This window comes from Trichechus manatus, unplaced genomic scaffold (genome assembly GCF_000243295.1).
Source record: "Trichechus manatus latirostris isolate Lorelei unplaced genomic scaffold, TriManLat1.0 scaffold00004, whole genome shotgun sequence".
Lineage (NCBI taxonomy): Eukaryota > Metazoa > Chordata > Mammalia > Sirenia > Trichechidae > Trichechus > Trichechus manatus.
The window spans coordinates 8,485,120-8,508,852 of NW_004443940.1; the positions used below are offsets into that span (position 1 = coordinate 8,485,120).

The 23,733-nt window shown below is 42.1% G+C and overlaps 1 protein-coding gene across 1 annotated transcript in view; it reads right to left on the bottom strand.

The window, feature by feature from the left end:
• TET3 (tet methylcytosine dioxygenase 3) overlaps positions 1–23,435 on the bottom strand; it is a 61,454-nt gene extending 38,019 nt beyond the window's left edge. The window contains exon 1 of the mRNA XM_023732576.1: positions 21,313–23,435. Coding sequence (XP_023588344.1) covers positions 21,313–23,401 — 2,089 coding nt within the window. The 5' untranslated portion in view covers positions 23,402–23,435. The remainder of the gene's footprint in view (positions 1–21,312) is intronic.
• Positions 23,436–23,733: the final 298 nt, after the last annotated feature.

Below are 23,733 nucleotides of genomic sequence, written 5' to 3' on the forward strand. Positions count from 1 at the left end.
ACAGAGTAGCAGGGTCCAGGGTCTGGGGACCATGCTTTCAGGGGATATCTAGGTCAAGTGGCATAACAAAGTTTATTAAGAAAACATTCTGCATCTCACTTTGGTGAGTGGTGGCTGGGGTCTTAAAAGCTAGAGAGCAGTCATCTAAGATGCATCGATGGGTCCCAACCCACCTGGAGCAAACGAGAATGAAGAACACCAGAGACACAAGGAAAATAATAGCCCAAGAGTCAGAAAGGGCCAAATAAACCAGAGATTCCACCAGCCTGAGACCAGAAGTACTAGATGGTGCCGGACTACCACCAACGTTCGCCCTGACAGGGAACACAACAGAGTCACCCACGGAGCAGGAGAAAAGTGGGGTGCAGAACTCAAATTCTAGTAAAAAGACCAGACTTAATGGTTTGATTGAGACTGGAGGGACCCCAGAAGACAGGGCCCCTGGACTCTGTTAGCCCAAAACTAAAACCATTCCTGAGGCCAACTCTTCAGACAAAGATTAGACTGGACTACGGGACATAAAATGATACTCATGAAAAGTATGCTTCTTAGCTCAAGTAGATACATGAGACTATATGGGCAGCTCTTGTCCGGAGGCAAGATGAGAAGGCAGAAAGGGACAGGAGCTGGGTGAATGGACATGGGAAATCCGGGGTGGAAAGTAGGAGAGTGTGCTGTCACATTATAGGGAGAGCAACTAGGGTCACATAACAATGTGTGTATAAATTTCTGTATGAGAAACTAACTTGAATTGTAAACTTTAACTTAAATTAAAAAAAAAAAAAAGACCAATAATCCATTCATAAAAGGAGCAAAGGTCTTGAACAGACATTTCACCAAAGAGAATATTCAGATGGCCATCAAACACATGAAAATGCTCAGCGTCATTTGCCATCAGACAGATGCAAATCAAAACCACAATGAGATAGCATTTTACACCCACTAGGATAGCTAAGATAAAAAAAAAAAAATAAGAAAATAACAAATGTTGACGGGGATGTGGGGAAATTGGAAGCCTTATCCATTGCTGGTGGGAATGCAAAACGGTACAGCCATTGTGGAAAACACTGTGGAGGCGCCTCAAAAAACTAAAAACAGAGCTACCATATGACCTAGCAATTCCACTCCTAGGTATATACCCAAAAGACTTGAAAGCAGAAACTCAAAAAGAGACTTGTATACCAATGTTCACTGCAACGCTATTGACAGTAGTTAAAAGGCAGAAACAACCTAAATGCCCATCAACAGATGAACGGATAAACAAAATGTGGTACATACATACAATGGAATACTACTCAGGCAGTAGGAGAAATGAAGTCTTGATACATGCTACAGTATGGATGGAGCTTTAAGACATTATGCGGAGTGAAATAAACCAATCACAAAAGGACAAATATTGTATGACCTCACTTATATAAAAAGACAAGAAAAGGAAAATATATAGAGACCAAAGGTTATTAATGGTTACCAGGGGTGAGAGGGAGAAGGAGAAGTAGATTTAACAGTGATGAAAAAACCTAACTGATCAAGGGTAGAGTAGCACGGCTGCTTACTGTAATTGCTGTCAGTGAGTTGTACACCCATAAAAAGTTGAACTGGCAAAAGTTGTGTGATAGATATATTTACAGCAATGACAAAAAAAAAAGAGTAGCTGCTGAGGCTTCTTATGTACAACCAAACACCTCATGGGATTTGGTTCCTTGGTTTGGAGGTTTAGGGTCATGGTTTCATGGGACATTGCACATAATTGGCCTAATAATGTGTTTAGTGCCTCTGTTCTACTTCCTAGTTTGTTGCCCAGTGTCCGGGTCTTAAAAGCTTGCAAGTGGCCATCCAAGGCACAACAATTAGTATCTCTACTCACCTGGAGCAACAGAAGAAGAGTCAGGCACAAGAGGAGGATATGGAATGTGTGGCTAACTGCCTCCATCAACAACTGCCTCCTTTGCCATGAGATCAGGAGATCTGGATGGTGCCTGGCTCCCATTACTAAACATTTTGATTAAAGATTCCGCAGAAGAATCCTGATCAAAAGGGGGAAATGCAGAACGGAATTTCAAATTCTCATAGACTCCAGACTCTCTGGAGCCACGGAGGGTGGCTAAACCCCTGAAACTATTGCCCTGAGATAATCTTTAAACCGTAAACCAATAATATCCCCTGAAGTAACCTTTTAAGACCGAACAATAGCTTAGTTTAACTAGTAAAAAAAGGTCTGCCTTGATTGAGCATTATGCTCTTTTAAGAACTATCTATATGGGATCAAATCGACAACAGCACCTCAAAAGATTAATTAGGAACCTTAAGGGGCAGTGAGTTTAGGTTAGTGAGAGAGCAGTAACTCAGAAAAGGAGGGTGAGAATGGTTGTACAAGTCAAAGAATGTAATCAGTGTCACTAAATTGTACACACAGAAACTTCTGAGTTGGTATTATGTTTTGCTGTGGATATTCTCAACAACAACAAAATAAAATTTAGAAGAAAAAAAGGCATTAGTCAGCTCTCCATTTACTGACAGAAAATGGCCTCTAAGATATTTCAAGTGAAAAAAGCAGATTTCAGTACAGCATATATAATATGCAACAGGGCAGAGAGTGTACACACACAATCACACATATATCTGTACACATACATACACACAAGCATAAATGTGCATATGTCATTACCCACACTAAGAACAGGAGAGTAAAAGCAAGTTTGTAAAAATGAGTTCAGCTGCGTTCCTGGCTTAAAAAACAAAACAAAACAACTGGTTAACAATGGCATGTGGGGCGCAGCAGGTGAACAGATGGAGGGGGCTTACCACCATGGCTTCTGCTCACAGAGGCTCATCATCCCTCCCCACTGTCCTGGGTCAGGCTCTTTACTCTTGGTCTCCTGAGTGGCCTCAACCCTCCTAAGTCATTCCACCCAATACCATCAGTTATAGCCTCAAAACAGAGATCTGATCACACCACCTCCCACTGATGACTCCACATCAGAAAGAAGACAGAACCCAAATTCCAGCGCACAGCCCACAAGCCCTCCCGCCCCCCCCATGCCATCTCTACACCCTTCCCCCCAGTCTTGTGTCCTGCCACAGCTGCCATGGGCTCCTGCCACACAACCACTGATGCCCTGTGTTGTTAAACATGTTTTCTCACTGACAACAGTGCCTTCTCTGATTTCCCCCTTTGGAAAAACTGTCCTCACCTTTTAAGGCCTAGTTTAAATGCCACCTTTTCTGTGAAGCCCAATTGGACTTTCTCAGGCTCGTTGGCCCTCTGGACTCCCAGAGCACCTTGTACACAATAGCAATACCAAGATGCGTATCACGGTACATTGTAAGTGTTAACATGGTACAGCAGAACTGACACAGGCTTTGCAGACAGAGCCCTGGGCGACTTTTGATGAGTTTCTTCCCAACCTCTCTAACCCTGTCTTCATGTGTAAAATGAAGACAATATATTTACCTCACAGGGCTGTGGTGAGGATCAAAAGGGAACATGTCCATAAAGGGCTTACTTAGCACAGTATTTGGCACATAAAATGCACTCAGTAGGTTAGCTATTGTCCAGGCTCTGCCAAACAAACTGCGTGGGCCACAAGTTAAACGCTTTTATGAGCTTAAAGCAGTTAAAATGATGTTTATTCATTATAGAATTGTTGAAGATTACATGAGATGTAAAATACCTAGCATAGTTTGCGACCTATCAGTGCTTAAATGTCTCATGAACGGGTATCTCCAACCAAAGGATTAAAAATGACTTGTTCCAAATATACACTATTTTGAACCAAAAACAGAGAGGATTACAGAGGGATGTAAAGTAGAGAAAGACAAAGTGGGTGGGGAGGAAAAGAGAGGGGATGAAGAGAGGGTGGTGGGAGAGAGGAAGGGAGAATGAGAGGAGAAGCTAAGAGGGAGGAAGGAAGAGAGAATACGAGAATGTGTGTGTTGCAGGTAGTGGCCTGAAAGCTCTTTATAGGTGCCTGGAGGCCACATGGTATACAGAAAATAGAATATAAGAAAATACGAGACCTTCTGGGCTCTGTTCCAGCTTCTATTGTCTGGAGAAAATTCAGTGTAACATATTGACTGCAGGATCTCTGACTGGAACTGGAACATAATGTGGATTTGGTGACTGCCTTCTGCCCCAAATCATAAAAACTCGACATTCAAAATGGTTAAGGGAAGAGAAAGGATATTTTCAAGGAGAAGCTGCAAACCAAGTCTTGGCAACTCAATCCCAGTAGCTGGGAAGGGATGAAGATCCAAAACCAAGCCAATCCGCAAACTGGCTGGACAGGTTTCTCGGGAAGGCCACTAAACACAAGAGGCAGACAGATCTCCAAGGGCCACACTAACCAGTCACACTTTCCCTTTTAGCAGCTTACATGGTGGCCCAAGAAGTCTTTTAGAAGTACTGTTTCTTTTCATTACATTTCTTTCCCGGAGTGTATATATATATATACACATACACATACATGTATGGGCGAGAAGATATTCTACGGGAAAAAAAAATTGACTTACAACCAAGTAGGTTTAGTTATAAAACGAGTATACATTTACAAATTTAATTATCCTCATTTTATCTACATGGAAACTGACACTATCATATTTCTCACTATGTAAATGTCTCATTTTCCTACAGTTTTTGCTTTCTATATCCAATTTTATATAATTTGGTACTTAAAGGTTCCCAAGTTAGGAACTAAGATAATCAGTGTAAGAAAAAAGAGATACAAGTATCAGAACCAAAGAAGGTAAGTAAAAAACCCTGTATTGTTAAATCTGAACTTCAAATATCACTATGAACACAGGTTATGTTCACTGAAAGGGCATAAAGACAGTAACACTCCAGTAGCTACGAGCACCCCTAGCTCTCAGATTTTACTTTCTAAATGCTATCAACCACTAAAGGAACCAGATGTCCTTGGAGAAATAGCTAATTCAAGGTTTAAGGAAAGTACAATGTGAGGCTGGGATATCTTGTACAAAAAAGTGCTCAAATAATGATGGAACACATGCAAAGAACAAGGAGCTAGCCTAAAGGGGCTCCCATTGGCCAACTCGGAGACAATCTGAACAAAAAAGAATGACTGTTACTGAAACAATGATGTTCAAAAAAGAGAAAGGGGAGAAAAGACAAACACTCTTTTACCACTGTTGGAGTGACATTTCATTGACTGTAATATGCACGATTGTATTAGGTACCATTAAAAGATGAAATCCTGTCATTTAAACCATGACATGTTTATCACTTTTATAAAATTTTCATTTTATACTTACTGAAAAGGCTTTTAGACTTAGACAAATCTGTATTATATATCATGCATGTACGCACAAAAAGGAAAATATAAGCTAAATAAATGGGCTGCTGCTCTTTAAGAAAATATGGAATTATGGTCACTTCACTGGCTTTGCGCTTCTAGAGAACTCAGCCTAACACTACCTCTGTTTCCATGCTTTTTTGCATACACAATAATTTTTTCTTTCAGTTCTGAATCACAGTGTACTTTTTTGGAAGAGATTTTAAATAAACAGCACTTAAACTTAACATGTGTATATCAACAACGTTCGTAACTCAACTAAAGAGATAACAATATGAAAAGCTGTAACTAAATTCATGTGTGCACAGGTGACAACAGCGCCATCACAATGGGTGCCTGGCCAACAGCCAGCGTAGGACATCATTGACTCTAAGCTGTATCCTGATTTCAGAGATGTTAAAAATATTTAATATACATGCTCACATACACATCTTCCAATTTATGAAATGTGATATTAAGCCAACTCTTCATCTGATAATTGGTAATTAAAGGGAAAAATTATGCATTATCCTGTCTTTCTGGTAGGAAAAGGTAACCAAATGACAAGGAAAAAGCACTTCTTTATGGAAAAATGCCAGGTATTAAATATAGAAAGAATGACAGAATTAGAAAAACGAGCATTTTGTAACCCCTAATGAAAGAATTAGGAAACCCTGGTGATGTAGCGGTTAAGAGCTATGGCTGCTAACCAAAAGGTCAGCAGTTTGAATCCACCAAGCTCTCCTTGGAAACCCTATGGGGCAGTTCTGCTCTGTTGCTATGAGCAGGTCTGCTCTGTCGCTATGAGTCGGAATCAACTCGAACTTAACAGGCAATGAAAGAATTAATTTACTTAAGGATCATCAATAGATGCTGATGGTTAACTGGATATTAACATGGTGGCAAAGGATCACCCTACAGACCACTTTCTGGATGAAAGGAGAAAAAAAGTAACTTCATAATGGCAAGACTTGGCCCTCACCACCTTGTCCTAGTGATCAAGTTGGTATCACTAAGAGTGGGACAATCAAGACCTCTGGATGTGATGTAATACAAGAAACATAGCATCGTCCATAACTTATCCCTAAAAATATGTTTCGCCTGAACCTAGTCAAGTATTTAGATCTAACTTCCAGTCCACAGGAAATACAGGGATATAGGAATAAGTTAAGGAACATCACAAATCTAGAACGGTGATGGGACAATGTAAAGAACAAGTAGCCCTGGTCTCTTCAACAATACTTTGAGCATGGACTTTCCTTCTCTTCCTGTAGTGCTTCTGCCAAAACTACCACCTGTGGATGTATACAATGCTGTACCCATCACGTGGTACTTCATACAGCACTGCAACTGGAACTCATTTTGCAGCTAATACATTGTGGTGATGGGTTTGTACCCATGGAATTTATTGATCCTACCATGTTGTCTATCATCTTGACGGTGGAACGACCTTTTGAAGACTCAGTTATGGCACCAGATGGGTGACAATATTTTGCAAGGTTGTGGTAATGTTCTATTGTTATTGTTGTTAGCTGCCATTGAGTCAGCACCCTACTCATGGCAACCCCACACATAATGCAACGAAATGCTGCCTGGTCCTGTTCCATCCCCATGATTGATTGCAGATCAGACACTGTTTTGTTGTGACTCATAGGTTTTCATTTGCTGATTTTTGAAAGTAGATTGCCAGGCCTTTCCTCTAAATTAGCAACTGATACATGGTTCTGTTTTTCCCACGGTCACTGAAGATTTAACAACATCCTTGGTGCTGTTTAATGCTATTAATCTTAAATTCAATAGATGAGTTTACCCTATTTATGTTCATTGCTGTAAAATATATTTAGTCTTCGGTCATTTAATGTTTTCCATGTATATGCTTCCTTCTATTCTTTTCAATCTTTTGCTAGAGACTTTTTATTTTCTTATATGCAGTTTATTAAGAAAATGTTCTGCATCCTACTTTGGTGAGTGGCGTCTAGGGTCTTAAACGCTAGTGAGTGGCCATCTAAGATGCATCAATTGGTATCAACCCACCAGTAGTAAAGGAGAATGAAGAACACCAAAGACACAAGTATTAGCCCAAGAGACAGAAAGGGCCAGATAAACCAGAGACTGCATCAGCCTGAGACCAGAAGAACTAGCTGGTGCCCGGCTACCACCAATGACCACCCTGACAGGGAACACAACAGAGAGTCCCTGATGGAGCAGGAGAAAAGTAGGGTGCGGAACTCAAATTCTAGTAAAAAGACCAGACTTAATGGTCTGACTGAGACTAGAGGAAGACCAGAAAGCATGGCCCCCAGACTCTGTCAACCAAGAACTAAAACCATTCCCAAGGCCAACTCTTCAGACAAAGATTAGACGACTATGGGACATAAAATGATAGTCGTGAAGAGTGTGCTTCTTAGCTCATGTAGATACATGAGACTAAATGGGCAGCTCCTGTCCAGAGGTGAGACGAGAAGGCAGAGAGGGTCAGGAGCTGGCTGAATGGACACGGGAAATCCGGGGTGGAAAGGAGGAGTGTGCTGTCACAGTATAGGGAGAGCAATCAGGGTCACATAACAATGTATGTATAAATTTTTGTATGAGAGGCTAACTTGAATTGTAAACTTTCACTTAAAGTACAACAATAAAATAAAAAATACATATTTTCTTTTATGCCTCCTCCTCCAAGCCTGATAATTTGGAAAGTCTACAGTTTTTTTTTTTTTTAGAGGAGCCCTGGTGGCACAATGGTTAAGTGTTTGGCTGCTAACTGAAAGGTCAGCAGTCAGAACCCACCAGCCGCTCCACAAGAGAAAGGTGTGGCAGTCTGCTTCTGTAAAGATTACAGCCTTGGAAACACTTTGGGCAGTTGTACTCTGTCCTATAGGGTCACTATGAGTTGGACTTGACCTGATGATAACGAATTTTTTTTTTAATAGTATGTTTTTAGTAACACTAATGATATTTTGGAGCCCTGGCGGCATAGTGGTTAAGAGCTACGGCGAGCTACAGCTGCTAACCAAAAGGTCAGCAGTATGAATCCACCAGCCACTCCCTGGAAATCCTATGGGGCAGTTCTACTCTGTCCTATTTTTAGAGAAAAAGAAATCAACACAATTTCTCCTGCCCCCTCCTTCACGTTACTTCCTACTTTTTGTTGGTATAGTCATGGACGTATTTTCCCCCTCTCTATTATAAGATGTTTAATATAAAAACAAATGTATTTCAGCTATGTTGTTGGGTTTAGATGCCATTGAGTCGGTTCCAACTCATAGCAACCTTATGCACAACAGAATGAAACACTGCCCCATCCTGTGCCATCCTCACAATCTTTGCCATGTTTCAGCCCATTGTTACAGCTGCTGTGTCAATCCATCTCATGGAGGGTCTTTCTCTTTTTCACTGACTCTCTACTTCACCAAGCATGATGTCCTTCTCCAGGGACTGGTCCTACCTGATAACATGTCCAAAGTAAAGACAAAGTCTCATCACCTTTGCTTCCAAGGAACATTCTGGCTGTACTTCTTCCCAGACAGATTTGTTCTTTCGTCTGGCAGTCCATGGTATATTCAATATTCTTTGCCAACACCGTAACTCAAATGCATCAATTCTTCTTCGGTCTTCCATATTCATTGTCCAGCTTTCCCATGCATATGAGGCAATTGAAAATATCATGGCTTAGGCAGGCGCACCTTTCTCCTCAAAGTGATATCTTTGCTTTTTAACACTTTAAAGGGGTCTTTTCCAGCAGATTTGCCCAATGCAATACATTGTTTGATTTCTTGACTGCTGCTTCTATGGGCATTGATTGTGGATCCAAGTAAAATGAAATCCTTGACAAGGTCAATCTTTTCTCTGTTTATCATGATGTTGCTTACTGATCCAGTTGTGAGGATTTTGTTTTCTTGATGTTGAGGTATAATCCATACTGAAGGCTGTGGTCTTTGATCTTAATCAGTAAGTGCTTCAAGTTCTCTTTACTTTCAACAAATAAGGTTGTCTCATCTGCATATTGCAGGTTGTTGGAGTCTTCCTCCAATTCTGATTCCATGCTCTTCTTCATACAGTCCAACTTCTCAGATTATCTGCTCAGCATACAGACTGAATATGTATGGTCAAAGGTTACAACCCTGATGCACATCTTTCCTGATTTTAAACCACGCAGTATCCCCTTATTCTGTTCAGATGACTGCCTCTTTCTTGATCTATGTACAGGTTCCTCATGAGCACAATTAAGTGTTCTGGAATTTCCATTCTTCACAATGTTATCCATATTTTCTTTTATGATCAACACAGCCAAATGCCTTTGAATAGTCAATAAAACAAAGGTAAACATCTTTCTAATATTTTCTGCTTTCAGCCAAGATCCGTCTGATATCAACAGTGATGCCCCTTGTTCCAAGTCCTCTTCTGAATCTGCCTTGAATTTCTGGCAGTTCCCTGACAATGTACTGCTGCAACCACTTTTGAATGATCTTCAGCAAAATTTTACTTGTGTGTGATATCAATGACATTGTTCGATAATTTCCACATTCTGTTAGATATTTTCTTTGGAATGGTTACAGATATGGATCTCTTCCAGTTGGATGGCCAGATAACTGTCTTACAAATTTCTTGGCACAGATGAATGAGTGCTCCCAGCATTGCATCCGTTTGTTGAAATATCTCAATGGGCATTCCCTCAATTCCTGGAGTCTTGTTCTTCACCAATACCTTCAGTGCAGTTTGGACTTCTTCCTTCAATACCATCAGTTCTTTATAAATGCTACCTCCTGAAATGGCTGAATGTTGACCAATTCTTTTTGGTACACTGACTCTGTGTATTCGTTCCATTTTCTTTTGATGGTTCTTGCGTCATTCAATATTTTGCCGATAGGATCTTTCACTACTGCAACTCGAAGTTTGAATTTTTTCTTCAGTTCTTTCAGCTTTAGAAATGCCGAGGAAGCTCTTCCCTCTTTGTTTTCTAACGCCGTATCTTTGCACGTCATTATAATACTTTACTTTGTCTTCTCGAACCACCCTTTGAAATCTTCTGTTCAGCTCTTTTACTTCATCATTTTTTCGTTTCTCATTAGCCTCTCTATGTTCCAGAGCAAGTTTCAGAGTCTCTTCTGACATCCATTTAGGTCTTTTCTTTCTTTCCTTTTACATGACCTTTTGCTTTCTTCATATATGATGTCCTTGATATTATCCCACAACGCGTCTGGTCTTCAGTCATTAGTGTTCAACGCATCAAATCTATTACGAAACGGTCTCTAAATTTAGGTGGAATATCATCAAGTTCGTGCTTTGGCTCTCATAGACTTGTTTTAATTTTCTTCAGCTTCAGCTTGAACTTCCATTTGAGCAATTGATGGTCTGTTCCACAGATGGCCGCTGGCCTTGTTCTGACTGACAACACTGAACTTTTCTATTGTCTCTTTCCACAGATGTAGTCAATTTGATTTCTGTGTATTCCATCTGGTGAGGTCCACGTGTATAGTCGCTGTTTATGTTGTTGAAAAAAAAGTATTTCCAATGAATAGATCGTTGGTCTTGCCAAATCTATCATGCTATCTCCTGCGTCGTTTCTATCTCCAAGGCCATATTTTCCAACTACTGATCCTTCTTCGTTTCCAACTTTTGCATTCCAATCACCAGTAATTATCAATGCATCTTGATTGCCATGTTTGATCAATTTCAGACTGCAGAAGTTGGTAAAAATCTTCAACTTCTTCATCTTTGGTATTAGTGGCTGGTATGTAAACTTGAAATGCTTTGTAGGTGTTTGGATATTATCCTATCACTAGCAGCCTTGTACTTCAGGACAGATCTTGAAATGTTCTTTTTGAAAATGAATGTGATGCTGTTCCTCTTCAATTTGCCATTCTTGGCATAGCAGACCATACGATTGTCTGATTCAAAAATGGCCAATACCAGTCCATTTCAGCTCACTAATGCCCAGGATATTGATCTTAAAGCATTCCAGTTCATTTTTGACAACTTCCAATTTTTCTAGTTTCATACGTCGTACATTCCACGTTCCAATTATTAATGGATGTTTGCAGCTGTTTCTTCTCATTTTGAGTCATGTCACATCAGCAAATAAAGGTCCCAAAGCTTTATTCCATCCACATCATTAAGGACAACCCTATTTTGAGAAGCTTCACCAGTCGTATTTTGAGTGCCTTCCAACCTGAGGGGCTCATCTTCTGGCACTATATCAAACAATGTTCTGCTGCTACTCATAAGGATTTGGCTGACCAGTTTTTTTTTTTTAGAAGTAGACCACCAGGTCCTTCTTCCTAGACTGTCTTAGTCTAGAAGCTCCACTGAAACCTGTCCACCATGGATGATCCTGCTAGTATTTGAAATACTGGTGGCAAACTTCTAACATCACAGCAACATACAAGCCGCCACAGCATGACAAACTGACAAGACAGGATTTCAAGAATAGTATAATATATTATCTTTTGTTTTAGAATAGTAACTATCACACTTACTTAAGTTTAGACTTTACATTTGAATAGATTTAACATTCACTGCCAGCCACTTCATACCACAATGTCCCCGTCTGTTAATTATTTATTACCGTCTGTTAATTATTTATTTTGATTCATCTCCAGGAAATCTGAATTCTTGCATATTTAGAAATATTTTTCTGAGACCTTTACATGTGAATGGCAACTTAACTGGGTACAGAATTCTTGAGGCAAATTTTTTATCTTAATACTCTAAGGACATCACTCCACTGTTTTCTGGCTTCCAATAAAACTGAGTAGACTGTAATACGTATAACCAACAAAGTACTCACATCTAGAATTAACAAACGGCTCTTACCAATCAATAAGAAAAGACCGAAACACAATAGAGAAATGGGCAAAAGACTTGAACAGGTACATTACAAAAGAGAACATATGAAAAAGTGCTCCACTTCATTAGTCTTCAGGGAAATGCAAACTAAAACCCAATGTAATATCATTATATACCTACTGGAAAGGCTGATACAAAAAAAGACTGATAATCCCATTTGCTGATGTGATTGTGAAACACTGCTGGTGGGAATATAAATCATTACAACCAGTTTGGAAAACTGACAGCACCTAGTAAAGCTGAACATACATAACTTCACTCCTAGGTATACACTCAACAGAAATACACACACGTGCCAAGAGACATATACACAAGAATGTTTACAGCAACACAATTCATAATTATGCCAAATTAGAAATCCAAAAGACCATCAACAGTCTAATGTATAAATTGTGGTATACTCATAAAATGGAATACTGTACAGCAGGACAGGTATTGCTACATACAAAATAGCTGAATCTCACAAACACAACATTAAGTAAAAGAAGCCAGAACATAAAAGAGTACATCCTATATGATTCCATATATATGAAGTTCAAGAACGGGTGAAACTGATCAACGTGGTTAGAAGTTAGAATAGCAGTTAACTGAGGACAGAGGCTGGCAAACTTTTTCTGAAAAGGGCCAAACAGTAAACATTTTAGGCTTTGCAGGTCATACAGTCTCTGTGGCAACTACTTAACTCTACCATTATAGTACCAAAGCAGCTAAAGACAATGCAAAAACAAAAGAGCAAGGTTATGTTCCAATAAAACTTTCTGTTTATGGACAATGAAATCTGAATTTCATATAATGTTAATGAGTCATGAAATACTCTTCTTTTGATCTTTTTCATCAGCGTTTTAAAGTATAAAATCATTCTTAGCTCACAGCTGGTGGCCCAGATTTGGTCTGTGGGTCATAGCTTGACAACTCTTGCTTTACAAAGTCCGGTGATAAGTGACTGGGAGGGGGTGCTGGTAAAGTTGTTTTTTAAATCCAAATACTGGTTACACAAGTGTGTGCCTTTTGTAAAACTTTATTGAGCTGTATACTTAAAATATGTATGCCTTCCTATCATGTGTATTTCAATCAAAAGACTGTTTTTAAAAAGTTAAAAAAAAAGTCTATGTGACCAACTTGATTTTTTTTTGGTTAATTTATTTGTAGGTTATTCCTCATCCTCGAAATTCACTAAGTTTATCAAGATCATGATTTGTCAGTTTTTATTCGTTTCCCTGGAGTCACGGTAATTTCTTATCAAGCTTTCTTCATTTCAGAAAAATCTCCTATCTTTGACTCTTGCCTTTGTTCAGTTTGTCCCATGCGGTTCATTGGGAACCAACATCAGGATGTGGAATCCCTGCTGCCTGTCTTATATCCATCATCTCCACTCCGACTGCGTTCATCTCTGTGTTCTGTTCCTGTGTGGGAGTGATCTTTCAAGCCTGTCCTACCTCACTGATTTGCTTTTCCTGTAACTTTGATTCTGTTTTTTGCAGATTCTAATGGCGGTGGTAGGGGTCCTGGTGGCACAGTGGTTAAGAGCTCGGCTGCTAGCCAAAAGGTTGGCAGTTCTACTCTGTCCTATAGGGTCGCTCTGAGTCAGAATTGACTAGAAGGCAACAAACTTTTTTTTTTTAATGCACTTGGAATTATTTTGTAATGGTAGGATTTTCCTTCTGAATTTAATTCAAGGCTCTTGTTGTTTCTTTGTAACCTTATTCTAGAACCTCATATTTCATTTCTGGTTTCACAGTAAATATTTTCTTCAATTTCCTTGAAAGTACATAAAATCAGTTGTTTAAACTTGTGTTTTCTAAGGTAAATCTTCATTTCCAATGTTATATGAACTCCTCCACTTTCCCCACAGAATGTGAATGGGTCCTGTATTGGATTTTTTGTTTCCTTGCTTGTTAATTAATCTTTAAATGGGGGAAGCTTATCTCCAGGGTTTCTCTACCTTGGCACTAATGACACTTTGGACCAGAAGATTCTTTGTTGAGCAGGGCTGTACTGTGCATTGTAGGTTGTTCAGCAGCCTGCATGGCTTCTAGATATCAGTAGTACCACACCAGCTGGAATAACAGAAAGTATCCCCAGACATTGCTAAATGTCCCCTGGGGTGAGGGAAGCAAAACAGCACTCAGGTGAAAACCACTGGTCTAGAATCTTTTGCCCAAAAATAGAGTGGTCAGAATCTCCTTACTTCTCTCTCTTTACCTGGATACTATTCAAATTCTTCCCTTAAAATTAAGCAAGAAATTAAGCTGGAGAAATGGCTGTTACAGGGGTTTCAATTATTAGTTCAAAAGTTCAGCAGGCCAAGGGGTGAAGAGGAGGAACTGGGCCTGGCTGTGGATAGTTGCAACTGGGGAGTTTAATCTCCATGCAGTCTGTTGGGGTCAACGCCTCTAAATTTGTACGTGTGTTTGTGTTGGGTTCTGCTCTGTTCTGATGGGGATAGATGCTCTAGATTTTTGGTTTATTCCCCCATATGGCAGCAAGCTGGTTACTCTTAATAAGACATCAAGTTAAACTGAAGCACCAGAATTTGCCGGATTTTGTTTGGTGGTTCAGCAAGGATTTTTCTCTGCATGATGGCCTTTACTTGGTGCTGTTGGCCCTCAGATACAAAGCTGGCTCCTAAGATATGGTTTTCCATCTCTCAAGCCAAGTGTCCTCACCCAATGGTACACTCCCATCAGCAGGTGGAACAGAGGGGGGAACAAAACCTGCTTGCATTCCCCACTTTCCAAGAGCATGCCTTCCAGATGGCTGGTCTCTGACCCATCTCTCCAAGTAGTGGAGATCCCTCTGAACTTCCACTACTGCTTTCCCCAACCCTGTGAGTTGTATATCCCAGTGTCATCCTTTGGCACTGAAAGGATCTTGAAATAGCAGGCAGCCCTTGGAATTCATGGTTAAAGATTGGGGCTATTCCCAAACCTCAGTCAATGAAACTCTGCCCTCTATTTCTGTATCTTTTGGTTCCTTTCCCCAGGTTTCAGGAAACGGGTATTTTGCTATCTTGCTGTAAAGTCACCATTTTTCCTTTTAGTCTCCAGTGTAATATTTCTTCCTTCTTCATAAAGGTAAAATGACATAGTAAGGAAAAGGCTCAACTCATCTTAAAGAAAAATCTATTTTATGGCTTACTTTAGCAGTGAGACTAGAAGGGTTTTTTTTTCCTCCCTAAAATACATAGTAGAAAGCCATGGGGGTAGAGCTCAGGAGAGTGCAATCCAATTTTTGAAAAAATGCTGGTTATGTGGCCCTAGAGGTTTTTTCTTCACCCTGAGCACTTAATTTTATACTCATCAAAATGGAAAAATATGCTCTGTTCCACTTCTGCACAAGGCTAGAAGAACGAAATGTATCCTTTCTGCTAACAGCAAGAGACACTAAACACAAGAAACTGCTCTTTACTGCCCAACAGAAAGCAGGATCCTTAATTTCTAAACGAGCCCTTCTACATTTCCCCCTCTCTCTCCACCCGGACTAGGGACCCACACTTTCCCAGGGGTACCTTGTGGCCAGGAACACACATGGGAGCACAGGCTTTACGACACTGGTGCAGAGAGACGGTTCACAACTGGTGTGCAATTAATGCACTGGTGTCAAAACCACACAAAGGTAGACTCATTTGTGCCTACCTTCGTTTTCCAAACAACCTATATACTGCCTCAGTTTCCTGACGTAATTTTAATGGACTTAAAGTGAACAGCTCAAAAATCCGGGGTGGAAAGGAGGAGTGTGCCGTCACAGCACAGGGAGAGCAACTAGGGTCACATAACAATGTATGTATAAATTTTTGTATGAGAGACTAACTTGAATTGTAAACTTTCACTTAAAGCACAACAATTAAAAAAAAAAGTGAACAGCTCAAGATTATATAACTAACTAGATTCCACTTTCACTGACAGTTAATAACTGACTGCTAGCCAGAGGCCTCACGGAAGTCACAAAGTCACAACGATGAGCAGGCAGGTGGCTAGGCTCTACTCTGGATCAGGTGTGCCAGATGAACTTTGTTTTACTACAATCTCAGGTCAGCTGCCTACGGGTCCCTGAGCAGCACGCTGGGCCTGCTGGTAGCAGACATAAATAACAGGCACGGTCACTGACGGCAAAAAAATCAAAGGTAAGAAAAACATGCCTGAATTCATCCGTGGTCTTTGTGGACATTACAAACAGAAGTAGAAAAAGGTTGACCAGTTAACCAAAAATATGCAGGGTTCTTACCATATGCTTAGCAGCAGCCTAGATGCCTTAGAAATACAACAGTCAGTCCCTGTTCCTAACGAACCTAGTCAACTTATCGAAAAGACTACCGCTAAAGCACATAAAATAACAAATAACGTAAAACAAAGAAGAATGCAACATTAAATCTTGACTCTTCTTCAGTACTGATGTTGTCAGCTTCCCGACCTTGAAACTGTTAGTTTTTTTAACCTACCCTCTCCCCAATTTCTTACCATATCTTTTCCACACCTCCTTCACAGCCTCCTGTTTGAGTTCCCCTCCCCTAAACGATGGTATCTTCCATTCTCAGGCTTCTTTTTATCTACATATTCAGCCTGATGAGATGACTATGATGGAAACTTCAACTACCATTAGTCTGCCCAGGAACCTCCAATTTATAGATCCAACTGGCTGGATAATTCCAGGTGCCACAGACATCTCAAGGTCCAAAACTTTCCCCTTCCAGTATTTCTAATCTTGGTGAATGGTACCACTACCCACCCAGCCACCCAACCAGGAGCGCTGGGAGTCTTCTTCTTCACCCCTACATCCAACTGATAAGTGAATAAGTGAATTCTTTTTCTTATTCTCTCTCTTACCTGTCCCCTCCTCTCCACCCTCCTACTTAATGTCACTCTCTTAATTCAGGCCCCCATTATTTCTTGAGTAGATTACGCTTGAGCCTGCAAACTGGTTTCTCTGCCTTTGGTATCATCCCTCTTCCCATGAAACTCTCCTTTCCAGCCACTCCCAATCTCTCACCAGTCACACCAGAACTACTCACATTTCTCCATGTTCTCTCATCTCTACATCTTCGTGTGCTTTTCACCTCCACATTTTCATGCCCCTTTGCCTGGGACACTCCACCTTCTCCCTGTTAATCTATCAACTTCTCTGTATCCTTTAAAACTCAGATCAGACATCACCTCCTCCAGGAAGCCCTCTTTGATACCTTCCTATCTAGGGTCAAATTCATCTTTATGTTCCTCCAGCATCCTGAGCACACATCTAAAATAGCACCCATAACATTTATTTGTGTCTTCTCCAGACTACTGGTCCTAATTTTTTATTGTACCCTCTCATCAGTGACCACACAGCCAACATTAGTATATATGTTTATAAAGTATACATGTGCCACTGTAGTCAAATTAGTGCATAACACACACAAAATAAAACATTTGAAAGAAATGCAAATACTTCTAAAATTTTCTTCCCATACTCCAAAGGATGATGACGTGCAGCCCCCAGGTTGTAATGCAGCCCACTGAGGAGACCACTGCTCTATCAGCCCCTTCCTCAGCACTACAGCCTAGTATTCAGCACATGGTAGGGTCTCAGTAAATGTTGACTGACTAAGTGAACCACTATGACATCTTTTCATCAGTGAACATGCTACAGTCTATAGCTACAATGCCCAATAAAAGTAGCCACTAGCCACATGTAGTTATTGGGCACTTGAAATGTACATAGTCCAAACTGAGGTGCTGTAAGTGTAAAATACACACTGCATTTCAAAGACTCAGTATAAAAAACAAGCTAAAATATCTCTAATAATGTTTATATTGATTACAGGTTAAAAACTATTGTGGCTTAATTGAGTTAAGTAAAATATTATTACAATTAATCTCATTTGTTTCTTTTTTTAAATGTAGTTACTAGAAAATTTAAGATGACATTAGTGGCTTGTATTATATTTCTATCAGGCAGCACTGGTCTGTAGCACTTATCATATACATCTCTATCATATTCATCTATCTTGTCCCTAGTAAGAGACTCAATCAAAGTGGAAATAAATATTGAAAATAAAACTTAGAAGTATTATAAAATAAATTTGGTTGGATAAAGCTGAAGTTGCAATTGAAGTGGTAACAATGCTTCAATGTATTTCTTAAAATTCATCAAAATGAAAATAACTAAGTCATATGCTCAAATAAAAAAACCAGATATACCACCACGATGAATTAAATAAAGTAGAAAGAGGAAATAGAGAAAATGTAAAAATTGATTTAATAAAAATGGAAAATAACAATAAATTTAAAGTCTTCTTCTTTTAAAAAAGCCAATAACGTAGATATAATTCTAACAAATCTCACCAAGAAAAAAAAGAAGCCATTAAAAAAAAACATTATCAGGAATTACAAAGAGATCTAAAGAAAGGAAAAAAAACCTAAACTATCTATCCACATCTGTGTTAACTGCGTGGGAGCCGGAGCCCTGGAGGTTGCCTTTCAGTGCCAAAACATTCCAAGGTGGGATGTAGACACCAAAGTCTAAGGCTCTGGCTGAGAGCTACCAAACGCCTAGAAAGATTCTAAGATACTAAGTTGTTACTAGCTACTGTAAAACAAGAGTTTCCCAAGGAGCCCTAGGGTCCAGGGTCTACTCAGAACTAGAAGGGTTATGGAGACACCTTCCAGCCCAGTGCAGGGCAGAAGCTCAACAGAATGCTCAAAGGTGCACACTGGTGTTAACTTTAAGAACTACACCTGGTGTCCAAATATTCTGTCATCTAAAAAAAATTTAAAAGACAAGAAGTTCTTCTTTATGTCAAACTGAATACAAATGGGAGGAAACAAATTCTCACAAAGATAGAAACTATAAGAAATAGACTTTACAGTCCCTATAAACAGAGAACTGGGGTCCAGGCTGATGGTACCTGTGGCTGCTGCCGTCAGCCACATTCATTGGACAATGTCCCTCACTTCTACCGGGCCCCGAGCAAAAGAGATGTTATTCCTGTATTGGCCTTTGGCCGCTTCTTTAAGTCAGGAAGATCAACTAGTTGAAAAGGCAGCAATGCTATGAAGGCAACTCCTAACATTTCTGTCTCCTAACCTCCTGCTTTTGCTACACTCTGATCTCTCCAGCTGCCTATAGCCTGCTCCGTGTAAACATCAGAACAAAACTTAAAAGGTAACATGAACTTGTTTCATCATCTATAAAATGATGAAGTCAGAATAAATGATCCCAAAGGATGCTTTCCCACTAAAAAGTCATTTGGACTCATTCCCTGTCCTAAAGTGGCTCCCCCTGTGAAATTTCCCCATTACTGGAAATAGACAAAATATGCCAGCAGGCTCTGCAGCTCATTGTCTTGTCTCTGGCCATGGTGTTATGAGATGGTTAAGGGGATGGTTAGGGGCATCTCCAATGTGTGCCTCAAAATACTAGAAATGTATCAACACTCTCCCCTCTGAATAATTCACCATAGAACTTCAACTTTTGCTATGTTTTCTCAAACCTGTACACATCACACACCTTTTGGATTAAGGCATTTCCTTTCATATCTTTTAAATGTTCTTCTGTGACGCTTCAAAGGGTACCTCTAATTCTAGTATTTCAAGATTCAGAGAACAAGCCCATATAATCCCATCCATACCTTCAGAAACCATAATCTTTATGCAAGGGTAAAATAATCCCCTCTTGGTAAAATTTTAGTTACCTGGTGATGCCCACATTGGCTAAAATTGCTTATTTGGCAAAAATCACTAAGGAACTTGAATATTAGGCTTCTTTTTCTATGCTGTAAGACCTTTTTACGGTTTTATAAAGCTCTTCCCATAATTTAGTATCAATCAGTTATTATGAGAGCTTAATGGTGTCTCCAAATTTCATGACGACTTCTACTGGAAAATTCTTCCTTATATTGACCTGAAAACTGCACGTACCACTGGTGAGTGGATGAGTTTCTGGAATATGGGAAGGTTCCGTCTGAAATTAATCCCAACGTGAGTAGCTTTTATTCCTAAACTTTGTCCTGAGCCAAGCTGACAAAGATGATGGAAGCTCCTGTCCAGACTTGCGGGCTCCAGACACTTCTTGGAAACAGAAGAGCTTTCCCCTAATACAAACCCCAGCACCTCCAGAAACTGTTTCCCAGTTGATCACTTCTTCTTTGGTCCTCTTCCTTCCTATCAGCACTGTTTTTAGTTAGGACCTATTTCTCAACAGTCTCAGTCATGGTATGGCTTAATGGTTAAGATTCCATCTGCCTAGGCTCAAATCCCACTGCTACCGTTTTCTAGCTGGATGACCCTGGTAAATTACTTAATCTAACTTTAGTTTGCTCCTAAATGGAGCTATGGAAAGTACTCACCTCATATAGCTGTTATAAGGAATAAATGAGGTGATGACTGTAAAGTACTTGGCACAGTGCCTGGAATAGAGCAAGTGTTTCATAAATACTATTATTATTATTGTTCTCAACAACTTCCTAAATCATCTCCTGATACAAAGTTATCACGCTCCACCAATCCATCTTCCATGCTACTGCTGAGACAGACTTTCAAAAATATTTCTTGATTATAAAATACATATTTCATTAAAAAACTTTAGAAAACACATGAGGGGAAAATCACCCGTAGTCTGACTGTAGAGACAACCACTGTTAATTATTAGGATATATTTCCTTTTAGTCTTTTTTCTAATTTTTTTTCAAGCTTGGTGAGATAATCATTTAGATACTATTCGTTTCTGCTGTTTTCACCTAAACATCTTCCCATGACTTAACATTTGTTAACACAAGTTAGGTTTGGTTCTAATTCTTTGTTTAGAGTGAGCTTTCTAATACACAAATTGGAGCAATAAATGGTTGGTGAGGACGGGAATCTCTGCTTGCTGTATCTCTTGCCCACTGTCTACCTCCCCATTCCTCATTTGCCAAGGTAACAGCTACCAATCCACTGCTGGGTTTCTCTGACACCGACAGTCTACTGCCTGCGCTATTGCTCACTGGCTTCAAGCTGAGACTGTGCCCAGCTCTACTGACATGGCACACACAGTATCGTTACCAGTCTCCTTCAATGTCTTTTCCATCGCCCACAAGCTCATTTCTGTGCCCCCAAGCCTCGGCACGGTGGTTGGCACACCGTAAATGTTTGCCAAATGAAAGACAGAGACTAGAAACCCAAACCAGGCCACAGCTCTCTGCCCTTCCCTGACACCCACACAGACTTACCTACACAGTCGCAGGTGGGGAACTCCGCCTGGGCTCTCTTGGCCGGCGTGTCCAGCAGACTCTTGGTGGGTGTGTCCAGGTACTTAAGAGGCGACTCCAAGAAGCCGCTGAGGGTAGGTGTGAGTGGGTTCTCAGCCTTGGTGGGTGTGGCCTCCTGGCCTCCCTCCTCTGAATGGAAGCAGGTGGTTGAGAGCACAGTCACAGCCCCCGAAGACTCGATCTTGATTTGCTTGGGGGAATGGGTAGCAAAAGGGCTCTCAGGGGCCGGGAGACACGTTGGCTGATTTTCGGGGTCCTGAATGGGCACAGATGGGGGGCCTGGAAGCCCAAAGCTATCCCCAAATTCAGCCTCAAACTGCCGGATGAGCTCTTCCAGCTTGTCATCAGCAGGGGGAAGAGGGCCAGTGGAGCCAGTCTGCAGAGTGGCTATGGGGCTGGGGGACCTCGTTTCCTGAGTAGGGGGCAGCAGGCTGTCCCCAGAGGGACTTGGTGCAAATAGCGCAAGAGAAGGTTCTGGGGGTAGGGGGACAGCAGAGCCCTGTGAGGTGGGGAGGGGGGCAGGTGGATGTGCCTGCACTTCCTCGGGGGCTGGGGACCTCAGCCCTTCCAGGATGATCTGCCGGAGGGGCAGGAAGAGGGGTTGTGTGTCCCGCAGCTTGGACTTTTTGATGTGAATGGGCTTTCGGACAGTGGGCTTGATCCCAGGGGCAGCTTTCTCGGTTCCCATGGGGCCTCCAGAGGGTGCCAGGGGCTTCTTCTTTTTCTCTTTGGGTGGTTTGTCTGGAGGCCGTGGGGCCAGTGAGCTTGCTGGGGCCCACCAGCCAGAAGCAGGAGGCTCTGTGGGAGCAGGGAAGGTGGCATCGTGGGCCTGTTCCAGGAAGAGGCTGCGCTTGTGGTGGAGGTGCTGCTGTAGGGCGGCCTGGGCCTTCTGGTGGGTGTCAGGCTCCGAGGATGGCGGGGGAGCCTCCCTCTGGAGGATGGGAGACAGAGATTGGGCTGGGGAAGAAGCTGGGGCCTCAATCTTGATCTTGGGCTTGGTGGGGAGGGCTTCGGGCCGCTTGAATACTGACTGGATGTAGTCACTGGCGCTGCCCAACAGCTGCTCCAGTTCAGTCATGGGGTCGGGGCTTGGGCGCGGCATGGGCCAGGGGCTCCGAGGAGTTGCTGGTGGGGTGTCAGTGCCCCAGGATTCAGGAAACTCGGTTCTAGGAGTCGCTGGTGGGAAGGCAGGGCTATCAGGAGCAAAGGGTGGGTGCTCTTCAACGGGGGCCACAGGCCAGGAGGTGGCCCGGAGGTAGGACTGGGGAGATCTGAAAGGGGCAGGAGGGGACAAGGCCTCAGGCAGTGGGCAAGCAGCCTGGGAGGTGGAGTGAGAAGGCTGGGGGAGGGCAGACGAGAGCTGCGTTAGGGCCTCGATAGCGATGGCGGTCTGAAGGCTGATGTTCTTCTCCTTGGCGATACTCAAGGCGCTCTGGGACAAGGGCAGGCCCTCCGGGGGAGGTATCTGGGGGACCTCGGCGCTGAGGAGTGGCCGGGTGCTTGGTGCCGGGAGGCCAGCCTCACTAGGAGGCAGAGTCCCTGGGAGTCTGGACCGCTCCTCCCCTCCCTCCACAACCACAGACTTGATCTTCCCCTCCAGCCACTCGAGGTAGTCAGGGCACTCCGGGCCGTCGCAGTTGCAGTTGGGTGGTTTCATGCCATGCCGCGCGAGGGCCAGGGCCGTCTGCAGCGTGTCCAGGTCTTCGCTGCCCGTAGAGCAGCCCTCAGGCCCTGGCTGGGGTTCCCTGCTGTTGTTCCCAGCCTCCCGACTCATCTCACGGTTGAAGGTTTCATAGAGCCGGGTGCTAAGGGCCCCGTAAGAAGACACAGCTTCGGCCACAGCCGAAAAGGCCACCAGATCGTGAGCATCTTCCAGGCGAGCAGTATGGGCTGGGCCTGGGGCAGCGTCCCAGTTGGACTTCTGGTCTACCCGCCAGGGACCCCCAGTCCCCAGCAGACTGGGCCCAGCGGGCTCTCTAGCACCATTGACTGGCACCCCTGAGGCGCTTAGCTGCCTTGAGTCCCCATGGTACACTGGCCCTGAGTCCATCTGACCTGGAACGGGTCCATCAACTGGGCTGAGCTCTGAGCCTGTCTGGAAAGAGAGAGAGAGAGAGAGAGAGAGAGAGAGAGAGAGAGAGGGGAAAAAGGGGGAGGGGGGAGAAAGATGAGCCATGATATTTGGAAAGCACCGCCCTGTTCTACACCACTCAAACGCACATCTAAATCCCACTTTTCTTGCAGAATCTCTCTCAATCTCTGGTATAACTTCTTAAACCTCAGTTCATCTTCCCATGTTTCCTTGCTTCACCAGCAGAAATGGAAAGCAGATCTTTAAGAGACCCTAATGTGGAACTGTGAATGCTGCTCTGACCCTTTTGG